Source organism: Symphodus melops (assembly GCF_947650265.1).
Source record: "Symphodus melops genome assembly, chromosome: 17".
In the NCBI taxonomy this organism is placed as follows: Eukaryota; Metazoa; Chordata; class Actinopteri; order Labriformes; family Labridae; genus Symphodus; species Symphodus melops.
The window spans coordinates 5,973,971-5,989,886 of record NC_136707.1 but is presented as its reverse complement, the minus strand read 5'-3'; the positions used below and the strand labels follow the sequence as shown (position 1 = coordinate 5,989,886).

The following is a 15,916-nucleotide window of genomic DNA, read 5'->3' as shown; positions in this document are numbered from 1 at the left end:
TAGCTGTGTGGTGCTTCATGTCACAATCACATGAGCAGAAAATCCCTCATATCAAGGATACAGACGTGCATTTTACTGCTTTTTTTAATACAGTAGTAACGAGGCGCTATGCACTATGCACTGGGTACAATCAATATGCACAGCCACAAAAATATGTCACCAAAAGTAGCTACAAATTACATGGCAATTTACCTTTTTTTAAAGAATTAGAAATCAGCATCCAGAGTAAGAGCAAACATCATGTGAAGCAGACAAAGTTATGCACATTCAGTGTTCATGGGGAATATACACAAACAATTATTAGTTTGCCTTTATCAGCTACTGAAATTGTATTTACATGATGGCCCATCTTAAACATCCTATGCTGTGTGAGAATGCTTTCCCCCCTCTTCAAATAGTAAGAAAAAGGCAAACTGGAGACTGTTTTGTCATAAATTATGAGGGTGTGCTGAGATTAATCATGTTAATGTAAAGTCCAGGTGCTTCGGTCCCCATCATAAAACAAACACTGATATGGAGTATAAATGATCAAAACAGCAACAGCTTTACAAAATCATGACAGGCTGTGCAAGAAAGATGAAATCAAAACAATGACATCATGGCAAATAGAGATAGGTAATTGCTAAGCCATATTAATAAAAAATACACATCATCTTTCTTCTCTAATTAATGAGCAGAGGTTTCCTATTAGTCTTGTCCACAGTCTTTTCTCTGAGTATGCAACACGTAGCCAACAGTCTGTCAGTGTTCACAGTTGGTGATCTGTTTCACACTGCCGATGGTGCGCGGCTTCACAAAAAAACAAGAAAAAGGTCCAGAAAGGCCTCGTGAAACCCCGTGAGCAAGGCTGAGAAGGTCCTTGACAGCTTTCTGACACTCTATATGGTCACTTCTGGCAGTCTGTTATAAAAAGAAAGAGAACACTGTTAATTTTATAGTTGTTGTTGTTTGTTTAAATAGTTAAATAGTGTTTGAACATACACTTAGCGGTTCTTTCTAATAATAGATACAGATTCCAGTGGTCTGAAGGGTAACTTTCGAGCACAATTTTGATATACAGTGGCTGTAATACATTTGGAATTGGTTCATTAACCCTCAAAAGAGGTATTGTATTAAGAAACTTGAAACCAATACATTTCAGCTTATTACAGTCACATGATTTTTTAAACAGTGCGCACACGTCAATCAACATAAAAGCAAATCGTATCCCATGTTAGTAGCCTTTTTTTATTTATTGTGGAGCCCAACAAATCTGGATACAACCAATGATTTCAGGTGGGAAGTATGTACAAATAACTGATTTGTGGGTTGGGAACCAGTGACTTAGTAACATTATTTGAGGACATTTATCAGATAGTTTCCAGAGACACTAAAGGCTGTGTAGAGTGGAAGAGTTTGCCAGGATTTACACCTGAAACATCTGAAAATACTGACATATTATACCTTAATAGCATCAGTTTTAAAAGTATTTTGAACACACCATGATTATACAGAGCAATGATTCACACACACCTGGATTGGAAACTGTTTCAGGTCTCTCCTCCATGAGTCTTTCTTGCACCAATTCCTCTGCCACCATACCCATACCCATTCCCCGCCCCATCCCCCCACCCCCAACCCTCCCAGCGTGCTAGCTATGGGGCTGGGGGGCAATACTGGAGCAGTCAGTTACCAGCAGTCCCACTGTGCTAGCACTGGACACAGTAACAGCCACACTCGTGGTTCCCACTGGACCTGTGCTTGTTGGGTCAGGATTGGGGTCACCCTGGTTGGCGTGAGTGCCCATGTGACCCTGGAGCTGTGTGGCTGTCTTGCACTGAACACCACACAGTTGGCAGTGCAGCACCCCGCCAGGCCCGGTCCCGCCGAAGCTACCCCGTGCCCCGCCACTCTCCTTCCACTCCTGGCCATGGTGCTTCTGAGCGTGGACACGCAGATAAGTGAGAGTGGTGAAGCCTGGAAGACAAGCACAACATATTTATTAATAAAAATTCACCATGTTCAGCCTATTCTAGTAAAGAAACAATGTTAATTACTATTAATTATATTATTGTTATTATTTTGTTTAAATTACAGAACCTAATATATATGATAATGTACTGCAGTGACTCCAAACTTAGAAATTGTGGACATTTCCCCGTTTGTAATCATTAATAAATCTTATACTGCAGTGTGAGTTATGCTGTAATTACAGTGGTAAAGAGCATCAAAGTAAATAAAGTCATAGAAGGAGATTCCTAATGCTTTTAAAGCTGGGTCCTTCATTGACATATACTGTACGTACAAAAAGTTTGCAATTAGTTAAGTTCACAGTGACTTCTGGCAACTGTGAATAGGCTGTAATGGCTTCAATGTAATCCTGGGGGAAAAACTTGAAGGTCCAGTGATTGACAACTGACACAATCAGATTGTTATTATGAGTGTCTGACAACCACCAAGGAAGGATACAGACAAACCCTACAGAGAAGCCTTGTTCTTACAGCACAGCTTTAGTTGAATGAATTTAACTGGAATGATTTTGTAAGGGTATCCTGTGTCTTACTGCGGTTGCACAGGTGGCATTGGTGGTGTTGCGACTGGTTGTGGACCCTCATGTGATCAGTGATGTACGCAGCAGAGAGCAGCTTCCCACAGATGTGACATGGCACCTTCTCCTCGTGCCGGATCAGGTGGGCGCGGAGACGATCTCGTGTAGCAAACGCTGACGTGCACGTCTGGAAAACATGAGGACCACATATACAGATACTTTAAGTTATGAGAGGAGACAGAAAACAGGGAAGTCATCTAACACTGTACTGGTGTTCTGTCGACAATCAATTGCTAGATTACAAAAAGCTTTACTGAACAGAAAAAAACATTGTAAAAGTTTAATCAGTTTGAATAAACACATGACCATCTTTATCTTTTTATTTTGAAAATCAATTCCTCAAATAACATGTATTATTACTAACACCCTGGTAACTGTGATAAACAAGTTCAGATTATAAAAATAATCTTGGTTTGTGTGTCATGGTTTATATCATTCACCAAACTGTATAAATAGAAAATACTGACATATTATACCTTAATAGCATCAGTTTTAAAAGTATTTTGAACACACCATGATTATACAGAGCAATGATTCACACACACCTGGATTGGAAACTGTTTCAGGTCTCTCCTCCATGAGTCTTTCTTGCACCAATTCCTCTGCCACCATACCCATACCCATTCACCAAACTGTATAAATTGAACTCAAGTAAACAGAAAAATGAAATGTTACCGTGCACTTGAACGGTCTCTCTGTAGAGTGTACTTGTCGAACGTGGCTGTTGAGGTGGTCTGGTCTGCAAATAAACAGATAAACAACAAACAATCAAGATGTTTTGTCTTTGCATGTATAATGAGTATTACTTTAAGGGGTAATAACAATCTATTTAAGCCTGGAGTCTGGAAAATAGTTCACATTTTCTAGGCTGTAAAGGCAGGAAAAAGAATACTGTATTTGTTGTTTTTAACTTGCAGAGCAAATGAGTGGCCGGTTTATCGCTGCCACGAGGTGTTACTGAGTTTGTTATCTACTAGTTGTTGTGATCACAAAATAAGTTTTTAAAAAAGGGTCCAGGCTAAAAAAGATCAGATATCCCTTATAAGACTGTGTGGTGAAATAAAATATACAAACATTTAAAGGGCATGCTTCTGAGTTTGTACCTGGAGAAGGCCTTGGCGCAGTGAGGACAGATGTACGGTTTCTCCACGCCACCTTGGTGTGAGCGCACGTGATAGCTCATCCTGTCTTTCCTCTTGAAACGCTGCTGGCAGATTGGGCAGGAGTACGGCTTCTCGTCCGAGTGTGACAGACGATGACGGTTGAGGTGGTAAACATCTCTGAAGGCCTTGCCACAGGCCTCGCAGGCATGGTTCTTCCGCACCTGGTTGGTGTTGGGACTGGGATTGGGGTTTGGGTTCTAAAGAACAGCAGCAGAGATGCTATGAGGCTCTGTGTAACCGTCAGCTGAGATAGTCAGACAAAACTTTCATCTTGGTCAAGGCTAGGTCATGGTTTCCAATTTAACCAGTTAATGTTACAGTCATACAGAGAGCGGTATTTACCAAGGACTATGTTAAGAAACCACATGTCCTCTTTACCAATGGAGTTTTTAGCTGGTTTTGAAACAGACTGAGGCCTCTATATAATCTACTGGAACAAAAATGACCAAAAATGCTTGTCCTCACTGCCATCAGTTCAGTGTCAGACAAGGCAATTAACACCTTTGTTTACTATATTTTTATGGCAGTAATTCTTGATGTTATGAGGATGAGAAATAAGGTGTTATGAAGCAAGTAAAAAGGATATTTTCATCAGAAAATACTGCCAACATACGTAATGTCCAGATCAGTAAAAAGATAAGAGTTAACTCTAGAAGGTTTTCTCAGCATCAGCACAAAAAGGAAGCATCACAAAGAAACTTTTACATTTGAATGATCAATGGTAAGGTAAGGTTTACCTTTGATTTTGGGTAACAAATTATCATGACTTTATTACTTTGTCCAATCAGACATTTGTTTGGAATTGCGTTATAATTAGCTTATAAACTCTTGAGTATTAGCCCAAAAAGAAACCCTCCTGGTACAGAGACATTTTTTTAATGGTGATCTGACATGACATATTATACTTAGCTCACCACCTGCTCCATGGAGCCAACAACAACAACAGCTGCCTGGATTGGTTGAGGCGCCACAGCCATGGTTACAGTTGCCGGGGCAATGGACACAGAAATTGGCTGGCTCTCTTGGTTGGCGTGCTGACCAGGCTGGGTAAGGCTGTCCGGGGCAATGGAGGTGATGGGAGGAGGAGGGAGAGAGGTAGGCTGTGGGGGCAAAGTGAGCTGGAGGAGGGAGAGAGGGATGGTCTGCTTCTCCACCCTCACCACCTTCCCTCCATCCTCCTTCTCCCGGGCGACTCTGTCCTTCATCTTGATGCCCGTGTGGACCGACTGGTGCCGCCGCAGGTTGTAGCTGTTCTTGAACTCCTTGTTGCATGTAGCGCATATGTGGGCCGGCCGACTTGGCTTTGTGAGTGGTTTGACTGAAAGATACAACAGAAGGGGGAAAGTATCACATTAAGATTTTATTTTTAATTTCAGTCAGGTTAAAGTTCAGTATATGGGGCAATTTTCCCACATAAGAGTTGAATTTATAAATACATAAATCTTCTAAACTTCTTTCAGGAACCAAAAAGAATATATATTTCCATTCAGTCAATTCATAATAACTGAGGAGCAGTTGTATGAGGTTGTTGAAGCAATACGACTATGCAGGTTGTTTGCTCGATGTAATTTAGCTAATAAAAAACAAGCTTTAAACATTTTGCAGTGCTTTACTATTCCACTAGCAAGCACCACTTCGGCATACCACATGTATGTTCCTCTGTCTGGGAGCCATACATTGCATCCACAACCGCGTAATATCGGTGTCCCAGTGTGTTGCAGAACATAGAGAGGAGTGCAAGAAGCTCAACATGTGAGCTCCACATACACACACACTCTGGCGCGCACACACACACACAGGGCTGTTCAACCTCATTGTTGATGGCTATTGGGAGGAATAACGTCGTCCAAACATTCCGCAACAAAAAGCATAACGTGGACATAAGTATTCCACCTTCAAATGGCAGTCAGCAGCAATAGATTAGGATCGATGGGTGCTCCCCTGGTATGGAAAATCTGATTTAAAGGGTGGCCCATGCCAACCCTCTGGAGACTCTGTTAATCAGTGTACCCTGCAGTGAGACCCCTCTCACCAGGTAAAGGCTCCTCGCTCAGGGCAGCAGTGTCGACGGTGGATGGTGGCGTCACAATGTGCTCTGCTGGAGGACTCTGAGTGGCGCCGGTCAGCTCAGGCAGCAGCTCGGACTGAAGGGGTGTCTCAGGCTGGCTCTGAGTCGACTGCGTCTACAGACAGAAACACATTTATGATTAGCCTTTAGTTCACAATCTAGCAAACTGAACATAGTCTTCAATCCTTTATCCTTTTTAGTATTAATAAATAGATTTGGGATAGGTTTGAGAGAAACTAATTAGATTCTTTTGTCAAGCAAAACTGAAATATTCTCTGGTTTTAGCTTCTGTTGTTAATTGTTCATAGTGTCTTTATACTGTTTTCCTGTCAAATGAGTTTTGTGTTGTGTTGTGTAACGTAATGTAAATGTAAATGTAAAATGCAACTGTAAAATAACATGGAGCCTGGGTTGTTTACATATGGTTTATATTATATTTTAGCTAGGGACGCAAATTGGCACATTGTTGGTATTGGCCGATTATTTTTATGCAGCAGACAGCCTGTTTTGATGATTTATTGTTATATATAGAAAGTGTGAGTTAGTACCCTTAGCATTTAACTTCGACACATACATTTTTATCGTTTGTTGTGTAAAATTAGGTGTAGGTATTAAGTGTTAAAAATGTAGCCAATGCTGAACTGCTTAAACCTGCATTGTTTGCAACTGTCTTCTCATTAGATTTATTACCTGACTTTATTGTCCAAATTGCAAGTAATAAGTCTTCTTCAATTTGCTATTATGTTTTTCTTTAGTAAAACATGGTGCTTTTAAGCAGATAATGGACAGCAGATTATGCTTTTGGTCATAAACGCCCTGTGACTGACAATTTGCTACCATGGCAACCCATTTACCAACAAAGCAATATGTATCCTCCTTCTCTTTGTAATATGAGCATCTCTTGCTTAAAAAAAACAAGATGGCATTTGCCAAAATGCCAACTGTATGGCTTTAAATCATAAGGAGAGGAACCAATGGATAATATTGCAATTCTAAAATGGTAAACTGCACCACACATTGGAGGGTAAACTTTCAAATTTAGATTAAACCGGGTACAATCTGGGAGGCAACCAACTTTACCCTGACCCTTCTCTGACCTCCTCCTTTATAAAACCCCCTCCCTCTCTATTTAACCCCATGCAGAAAATACCCCCCACCCTCGCTCTCTCTCACTTCCCTCCTCTTTTAAAAAACCTTAAACCACAGAGCACCTCAAGCATCAATTAAGACTTACCTGAAAGAGGAAATTACTCCAGGAGGTGTCCATCCTGAACCCTTATAGAAGCTAACAAGCCAGGGATCAACGAGGGGAGGGAAGGGGGCAACGGAGCCCACCAAGAAATGCAACAACTGCTGCTATGAAAACACAACCTAAGGCCTGTATCGCAGCTCCTCTACCTGCCCGGGTTAATCCATGGAAATGTATGATCACATCGGACGATAGACAGCCTAAATCCACAGACTCTAAATGGTGATTAGGTTGCTATGATTGATCAATTTTCGTTGTATTCTGTTGGCAATATACAGGCACTGACCAGATGATTTTGTAAATGCGACAAAATGGTGGGTATCATGCTTGCTTTAATGGTGCATTTTAATATCATTTGCTTATGTCTACTGTAACAAAATTTCAGGAACTGCATGCAAAATATAAATTATTTTCTTTACAGAAGATGAGTAGTCGAAACGTGCTAATCATAGTCAGCAGCTGCTCAAGAGTCATTTATTTGCGATAGCTCCAAAAAAAAAAGGCCGCAGCGTCGGCTCCTTAGCCTCGGTGTTGCGTACGGAACGTCCCCTAACTAGAGCGCTCCTGGTCGGCTGCGGTCCATGGCTCCGCCTCGGTGTTTCAATCGACAGGATGACATCTTTCTCTTTTTTTCAAATTCTCTCCCTCTCTCTCACTCCCTCTCGCCCTCCCTCCCTCACTGTCTTTCTTCCTTTTCTTTTTTTATCTCTTCTTCACCCCCTCTGTCCCTCTCTGCTTTAAAGGGAAAGTATTTTGAGCGTGCACCCTCCTCGCGGACCCCGTCTCGTCTCGTGCCGTCCCTCTCGCCCCCGCCGCCACCGCCACTTCTCGGTAGGCCGACAAAAAATGAAATCCGACATTTATAGAATCAGCTTGTGCCGTTTATGTTCCCTCTTTGCTTTAAAGAAGAAAAAAAAGCAGAATCCCATCTGTAAACAAGCAGCGGAACGACCCGGACCTTGCGTATCGGGCGCAGCAAACTCTCGGCTAAAATGGTGTCGTGTTGGGCTTATTCAAGGCGTTATCCCCGACCATCTTAAAGGTAACGATGCGCGCAGTGCAACAGCTGGATTTAACCTCAATACACATGACCATGTCCATTCATGAGCGGGACAGAAATGTGTACCAGCTCCAAATGACCAAATCTCAAACTTCTTGCACGCTTCGTTTAGTTTTTATTTATTTGGAAGACTCAAGGTCCATTTAAAAGACATACAGAAACGCACAACATGATGTCCATTGTTGTGTTTTTTTTAGGTCATTCCAGATGTTTGTTCACCACCTCATTTACCTCCTATGAAGGTTTAATCTCAGATCACAGACCTGTAGTATTTCAAATATGTAAATAATGTAATCTGAAATTTGTTCAGATATACAAATAATACAAGAACATTCAACAAATATGTTGAATAGGAATATTTCTTAAATTTAGAGCTCATTAAATCTAAACGTTATAATATTCAGAGAGGGGGCACTGGTAATGGCAGCTTGCCTTTGTTTATGCAGGTAATATATTCAATATGCATGATTGTAGTGCTTATTACAGAATTCTGTCTCTGAAATGTTTGAATTAAAATAAGATTCTGCATCTAATCTTTGGAAACACATCTATTGTATGTTCTCATGGTGGACCAATGCTGAGTCTGTGGGTCTTTTCAGTGAGTGAGTAATACCTCTGGAGTCCTTCAGAGAGAGTAGATCTGTTGTCAGTTGAATGATGTTAGCATCTTATGTAACCTTGCTGTTGACTGTCTTTTCCATCATTTAGGTTTTGTATAAATTGCTTTATTTCTTTTGAAGTCAGATGAAAACTGTAAACTGTGATAGATAACACCCCTGCTGTGGAATAAAACATTAAACAAAGTCCTGAATTAATACATTAAAATGTTTTCAGTCCAAGCGTCTGCATTTCTCTGTGCCTTTCTTCTTATTCTTTTGTGCATCATTTCGTTTCTGTAAGGTCGACCATGGTCACTGGCTGCCCTAAATTGGCAACACATCCTATACGTTCCAGATGTGTTAAAGACAAAAGAAGCCCTATCAACCAACACAAGCTTATCCTTTAGTGTTGGCGTTAAGATTATAAAATGAATAGTTAATTGTCTGAAAAGAGTTTTCAATAAAAAGGGGAGTATGTGCGGTGAAAATGGAAACTTTAATTCAACTTCACATTTTCAATTATACTCACAATAGCAGATAATCAACAGAAAATAGTTTCAGCTTTGCAGAAACTTTCAGGTTCTCCGTGCACTCATATTGATGAGTAATCTAAGGCCTGATTTAGGGGGAAAACAAATATTAGATTTTCCAGGAATAAAGTCAGACATAGCTAAAAAGAAACAACTCTGTTTTTCATTGTCTTTATTTAGTTTCTAGTTTGAGTTACTTTAAATCAGCCACACTCCAAACTAAATAACCATCAAATACAAGGGCCGTCAGCTTACTAGTTCATCACAATTAATTGTCTGAAATGAATGCATGATTTTCTTCATCGCATGCTGCCGATAGGCCTCCGCAGTGTCTCCCTGTAGTCGTACAGATGGAAAAGAATGACTGCTGCATCTATGAACGTCTCATTTCACTTTAGAAACCTTTGTGACAGCTCTAAGAGTCAGAAGTCATATCCACCGTATGACATCAAATATATCACAACTGTTTTCATTTAGTTTTGGATCCGAAACAAGTTTTTTTTCTGTGGATAAGTTAACGATAAAACCTTCCATCTACAAGAAGAGTCATGTTGTATATCAAAATAGAAGCAGAGTTGAATTCAAATGGCAAGTAAAGTACTTTCAGCTTAAGGTTGTAAAAAAAATAATAATCAAAATACGCCCCCCCCTCCCCCATTTTAGTTTTTGAATGCAAAATATCAGAATTCGAAAAAAAAAAAAAGTTCAAAACTTTGATTTATCAAGATAAACTATTGAAATCTTTACAATTAACTGCGATCAAAGATGTAATTTGACAGCCCCATCAAATACTTAAATAACAACAATGGATATAGTATTACACTTGGCTTTGCTAAAGTCTGAATAGACAAAAGGTCTTTTTAACAATACATTCTTTAATATCTTATCCATCTAAAACAAGAAAATATTTGTTTTTGCCACACTTTTTTTTTTTATCACATTCTGCATTGAAACTTGGCATACAGTGGTCCATAATCAGCACAAACATGGTCAGAGACTCTAAAATATACAATGCAAAACAAACAATACTTGGTGCTCTTCACGTGAAGCATAACTTAGAACCTGCACGCTCCGTTTCTAAGCAGACTAAACAGGAGCAGGTCTCTTCTACCACAAAGAAACAACAGCTGAAATATCAAATAAGTAATGATTGCCATTCAACCAACACCAAAATAAAAGCTGGAATCTTAAGAAATTAATAATTATAATAAGAGCAAAAACAGTGGCCTTAGGGTCACAAAAGGAATATGTAAGCTCTCATTACCCAGTGCTTTGAAAGGAAAGAGGTTTTTTCATTTCTGAGTAAAAGTCTGTGATTTTTCTTTAACCTGACTAAAAGGGAGTCGTCTGCATAAACTGAAAGCTTCATCTCTTTTTTTTGGTCAGTGTATCACCAAGGACAAGGAAATTTACCAAAAGTAAAAATTACCTGAAATAATATGGAATTCAGGTAGATTTAGAGCCAGAAGAGACTTGTTAACGTTTGTTTGAATATTCTGTAACTGTAACATGCCTTCAAACAGTTGATAGTCTTTTTCATTCATTTCTACTTCAGATACCAAACTGTTGGCTTCACTGTGTACTAAGTTTTACTGATTTATTCCCCAAGCAAACAATGTGACTATTTAACTCCAGAGCTCTAATCAGTTATTGCTAATGATGATTAAAAAAAATAAAAAATGCTACAAAGAGTAAGCAGTTAATGCTCATTATGTTTCTGATATAGATCTTAAAGGTTGCTTTTTTAACCTACTTATTGGCTCATATTTTTTGACAACCTAACATTCTCTTTAGGGATCTTCTCTGTCATGTTGTCAGACAATCTGAATGTCCTATATTTTTCTGTACCCACAATATGTATCCATTCAATCTTGATTTCAAATAAAAGAAATCAGAATGTGTTATAAGCTTTAACCATAATTGTTTGCTTGTAAAATAAATAAACTACAGGAGAAACTTTGAAACTGTAAAGGATGTACCTTTCAGACGCACACCTGTCTTGTTTTGGAATTTAAACGTGACATTTGGTCATAAAACTGTTCTTTCTTTCTGCTGGTTGCGCGTGTTATTTAAGTCACCGTACTCGAGTTTACTGTATCTGATAAAATGACACAAAGTAATTAAGTGTTGCATCTGTTGCTGAAGCTCTCTGTCCTCCCTCACTGCGTCTTCCTGCTTTGCTCTCGCTCAGCCTCGTCCAGGGCAGCCATGTTCTGGGAGGCTGTGATGAGGTGCACGACGCTGATGGCCGCCTTCAGCAGGCTGATGATCCCGCAGAGAGCCAGCAGCCAGTACACCCAGCCTGCAGGAGAAACAATGTAGCACTGCTCAGCACTTCAACGTTGTGTAGTGTGTGGATGTTAGCGAAGGCTCCTAAGGTGTTCATTAAGGAAGGGAGGAGGAGGAGACTGACCGGCTGGTTCCTCGATGTGATGGAGGAGGTAGAGGAGGCAGAAGAAGAGCTCGTTCCCAGAGCACATCACAAACAGCACCGGCTGCAGGAGATCAACACTGCTGCATTAGATTCAAAGAAAAAATACAGTCTTTGTGTGTGTGTGTGTGTGTGTGTGTGTTTTCTCACCTTTGATGTGTAGTACAGACGGAGAATCGGGTTGCCTGAGAGGTCGATGGTCTTGTGACTGGTTGATCCTTGTATTGTAGAGCTGAGTAAACAGAAACCAAAGAATAAAAACAATGGTGATGGCAGAATAAAGCGCTTATTTCAATTAATAGAGGTTGTTACTTTGCTGGATGAAAACAAAACTTTTTGTGTATTAGAGGGAGGGCAGCATAGAGGGGATTTAACTTTCAGCAGCAGCTCTCCACTAAACTACCTTTCAGAGAAGTTTTATTTGGATTAATATGATCCAACTCCCTGGTTTCTCACCCACAAAATAAAGTAGGCAACACCTTCTATGTCCTCTCCCACACGGGCCCCTGCTGAAAGAGGAGGGGACTGTTCTCTGTGATGATGACGTACCTGTGCAGATGCAGCCAGTGGCTGGCGATGTCAAGACACATACTGAGCTGAAACAGGAAGGTGTAGGACGGATAGATGAGAGACAGGTTCACCAGCAGACACATGGTGGCACAGCGGTCTGTTAGCATGTCCAACATGGCTCCAAACTTTGTGCCTGAAAGAAAGAAGACCAGATTTATGTCCCATTTGGAGTAAAATAGACTTTAAAGAAAGGGATTATTTGGTGCTAGACTACTTCTGACTGGCAGGCACCGTTTTGTGACCATAATGTTTCATTTTAGCCCACACACCCACTTTATTTATAAAAGCTCCCTGAGCTTTTATAAATAAAGTGGGTGTGTGGTCCTGTGTGATACATACTCTGGTTGTACGCTCGTGCAGCGTGACCATCAAAAGAGTCAAGCAGGGCACTGAGCATGTAGCAGAAGGAAGCTGACCATGGACAGCAGGGCATCAGGTAGAATGACAGCAGGGCCAACACAATCCGGGCATAACCTGCAGACAGAGAGCAGGACATGCAGAACCAATTACAGAAACACATGATGGTTGTACATTTTAAATATGCTTTAACACAGGTACATTGTTAGAAACCAGGTGAATAAGTTGTACAACTGGTAAACACAGTTTCAGTCTGACATGATGACTGTTTTTTTATTTATTTGATTGAAGTGTTTGCATGCTGCATGGTATGAAAGCCTGAACTTGTCCAACAAGCATAGACTTGAGAAATAAAAAAAAGATCAACCAGCAGGATTTCAGGGAGGTGTCAGGTGAGGTTTTTTGACTTTGTATAACCTGCAGGTCGTGGGGAAAGCTAAGGCCATACTTGTGATCTCAGATCACTCACTTCAAGGTGACTTTGACCTTTAACCCTCAGGTCGTTGTTTAAAGCACCTGTAACAATTGTACCAAATGCAATGAATATGTTAAAAACTATTAGCCCTTTGGTTGCTCCTTTTGCACACCTCAACTTTGTACTTTAATGACTTGGGAGGTATTCTCCTTTCGCTATGAGCTCTTGACAAATGTTATTTTATTTGCTTTTATATTTTGTTGTCTGATTTGTTTTTAATGTGCTTTGGTTTGGCTTTGGTATCTTTTACAGTGATGCTGTCCTCATATTTCTTGTTCTTCTGTGTGCTCCTGCTGCAAACTTCCCCTTATAAGAAAATAAAGAATCTGAATCTGACACAAACAATTCACAATGGTGGGCATTTCCACCATTATTTGTGACACAAACCCAACAAACGCTTATTCCTTGGAGAGAGAGAGAGGTCTTTGGTCTGAACAGATTTAACATTTCACAACTGAGAAATGACTGAAAAAAATGTGTTTGCGAATAGACACAATATGTAAAGGTAAATAGATAGAAAATGTGATATTCTGTCATATAGTTCATGTTTATGAGACGGACACTGTTTTCAGTGGCATCAGTTTTGTGTTTTGTCAAAAGCCAAGCTAGCTGTACATGTTGACAGAGACGGTTAGAAACTCACCGATCAAATTGGGGATGAAGAGAAAGATGTTTTCCTGCGCCATCTTTGAGAATTATAGAGTATTTGTTTGACACACTCCGTCCTTTTTTTGATTCAGCCCACTGCGTGTTACAGTTATCTAAAGACAAGTTACTACAAGCTACAATGAAATCTTGTCAAGCGATGACTTCCTGGCAGCTTCCTGTCGAGCGCTTGTTACGGTTATGAGTCAGCAACAACAACGACACCTCGTTTCCGGTTTGTTTTCAGAATAAAAGCGCTGCATGGCTGCTGATCTGACGCCGATTATGTTTTTCATATAAAAAAATCTAACCCAGCGTATTCTTAAAACATACACAACAAACACAAAATTGTCTTTAATTGCATTTTCCATTGCCAATTAAACTATTATATATAGCAAAACAACTCAGCTTCATCAATGTAAAGAGCTGCTGCCTAACTTCTAATATTCTTCATTAATTTACACTCAATTCTTAATTAGTGTCCATTCATTGATATTTAGAAGTGATACCGAAATGTTGTTACAAAAGCCTGCTTTAATTACATTTTTAACATAACACATTGCATTTTTTTGTACAGTATTCAAATACTGTCACAGGAAATTGTCAGTTTTTAATTACATTGAATGTCAACCATCGAAGGTTTTTTTTAAAAAAATATATAAAGACAGGTTTACTGTTGTTTCCGGTTTGAGTTGATTGATTTTTCTAGCTTGATAACATGAGCGACCAAATCGGTCGCGTCCTGACGTCATGCGAGCGCCACGGTGCTTTCCCTTTAATAATACATCCCATCAGAAACAGCCGGAAAAGTTATTTATAGTTTTCATCCATCTCGGAGGTCACAGGAAGGACATTTCTTCAAGGTGCATAAGATACGAAAAGTAATTTGCTCTGAAAAATAACACTTTTTAATCAAAGTATTACCTACGGCCTCCATCCAGAAAAAGTTGACCCCCCCCCCCCCATGATGTTTAATCCAGCTGAAATGATGAGGAAAGAGAAGTTTCATGCTTCTTCAAGCACTCAACTTCTTGTTTTGCTTAATAAATCCTCTCACACATCAATAAAAACAAGACAAAATTTCAGTTTTTTGTTCATTTATTTCTCAAAAATTATTTTTTTTACGTTTCTGTACAACTCATTTCTCAACACTCCTCCAAACATTTGCATTGAACCTGAACTTTGTTCCCCCAAACTCTGTTCCCTGCTGTCAAAACCACTTTTAACCCATCCATGTCTCCTTACACACATCCAATCAACACTAACTCTTCTCACCATCTTCCTCATCCTCACAGCTGAGCTCCCTGTCAGTTTATGTTTATTAAGCTGCTGGCCCCAAACAGCTGGGGACAGTCTCTGCCTTTAAAGGGGGTTTGGGTCTTGTCAGTAGAACTGGAGACATGAACAGAAACATTTCAAACTGCAGAAGTAAACATATGGACCCACGAGGGGAAAAAAAAGAAGGAATAACTGCTCTGCATTCTGCGGGAAATCTCGCCTGCTATCGAATCAACAGACAGTCTCGGAAACAAGCAGCTACTTAACAGACTGTTACACATCATGTTGGCCTGACAGTTGCTTCTCTTCTGGATTTATTTTCCTTCAGTTTTTAATGTCTGTGTATGTTCTCAGTCATCCAGGTCCTGGCTCAAACCTCAAACTGCTCTTAATGCTCCACAAAATTCAGCTTCTCTTGTTTTATGCGACAACTAAAGACTTTTGATATTTGGACACCACTGGTCTGGCATTTTATACAAGTGATCAGAATCAGCCTTGAATGGATTATCCAGTGCTAAATCTGTTTATGAAAAATTAACCTGCTGTTGATTTCCTAAAAACAGTCAACGTTTTACTCTTGATTGTTGTAAAACTATTTTTTACCTCCAGCAAAATATACTGAGATAACTCTCCAGTTTCATCTTCCAGAATAATTTTCAGATATTTTGGTGAGTTGAAAGAAATCACGAGAGCCATTTTATCAACCAAAGCTGAAGTCTGAAATTTGTCAGCAGAATAATTGAGAATCTTTACGTGCGGCTTTAGACTAATTTCACATCTTCTTATCTGAGCAAACAAACATTTTCAAACGTAATCCTTTGATGTAAGCGGACGTCAACACAGAAATCCATACGTCAGTGAACTGCACACTTGTGAACCAACATAAGAAACACCTTACATCTAC

The 15,916-nt window shown here is 39.8% G+C and overlaps 2 protein-coding genes across 3 annotated transcripts; both read right to left on the bottom strand.

Annotated features, from left to right (window-relative positions):
- Positions 1-66: 66 nt before the first annotated feature.
- Positions 67-9,304, bottom strand: maza (MYC-associated zinc finger protein a (purine-binding transcription factor)). 2 transcript variants are annotated; one of them, XM_079365892.1, is made up of 8 exons: positions 7,053-9,304; positions 5,783-5,933; positions 4,665-5,068; positions 3,691-3,947; positions 3,263-3,326; positions 2,543-2,714; positions 1,513-1,956; positions 67-900 (listed from the first exon to the last, which is right to left on the bottom strand). In XM_079365892.1, the coding sequence occupies exons 1-7, from the start codon at positions 7,083-7,085 to the stop codon at positions 1,631-1,633; spliced, it is 1,407 nt and encodes a 468-aa protein (XP_079222018.1). In that variant the 5' UTR covers positions 7,086-9,304; the 3' UTR covers positions 67-900; positions 1,513-1,630. The 2 variants fall into 2 exon arrangements, with proteins under 2 accessions (XP_079222018.1, XP_079222019.1); XM_079365893.1 differs by having other exon boundaries at positions 4,668-5,068.
- A 109-nt stretch (positions 9,305-9,413) lies between these two features.
- On the bottom strand, positions 9,414-13,948 carry cdipt (CDP-diacylglycerol--inositol 3-phosphatidyltransferase (phosphatidylinositol synthase)). Its single transcript, XM_079365896.1, has 6 exons — positions 13,733-13,948; positions 12,597-12,731; positions 12,237-12,390; positions 11,838-11,919; positions 11,670-11,751; positions 9,414-11,558 (listed from the first exon to the last, which is right to left on the bottom strand). The coding sequence occupies exons 1-6, from the start codon at positions 13,773-13,775 to the stop codon at positions 11,416-11,418; spliced, it is 639 nt and encodes a 212-aa protein (XP_079222022.1). The 5' UTR covers positions 13,776-13,948; the 3' UTR covers positions 9,414-11,415.
- Positions 13,949-15,916: the final 1,968 nt, after the last annotated feature.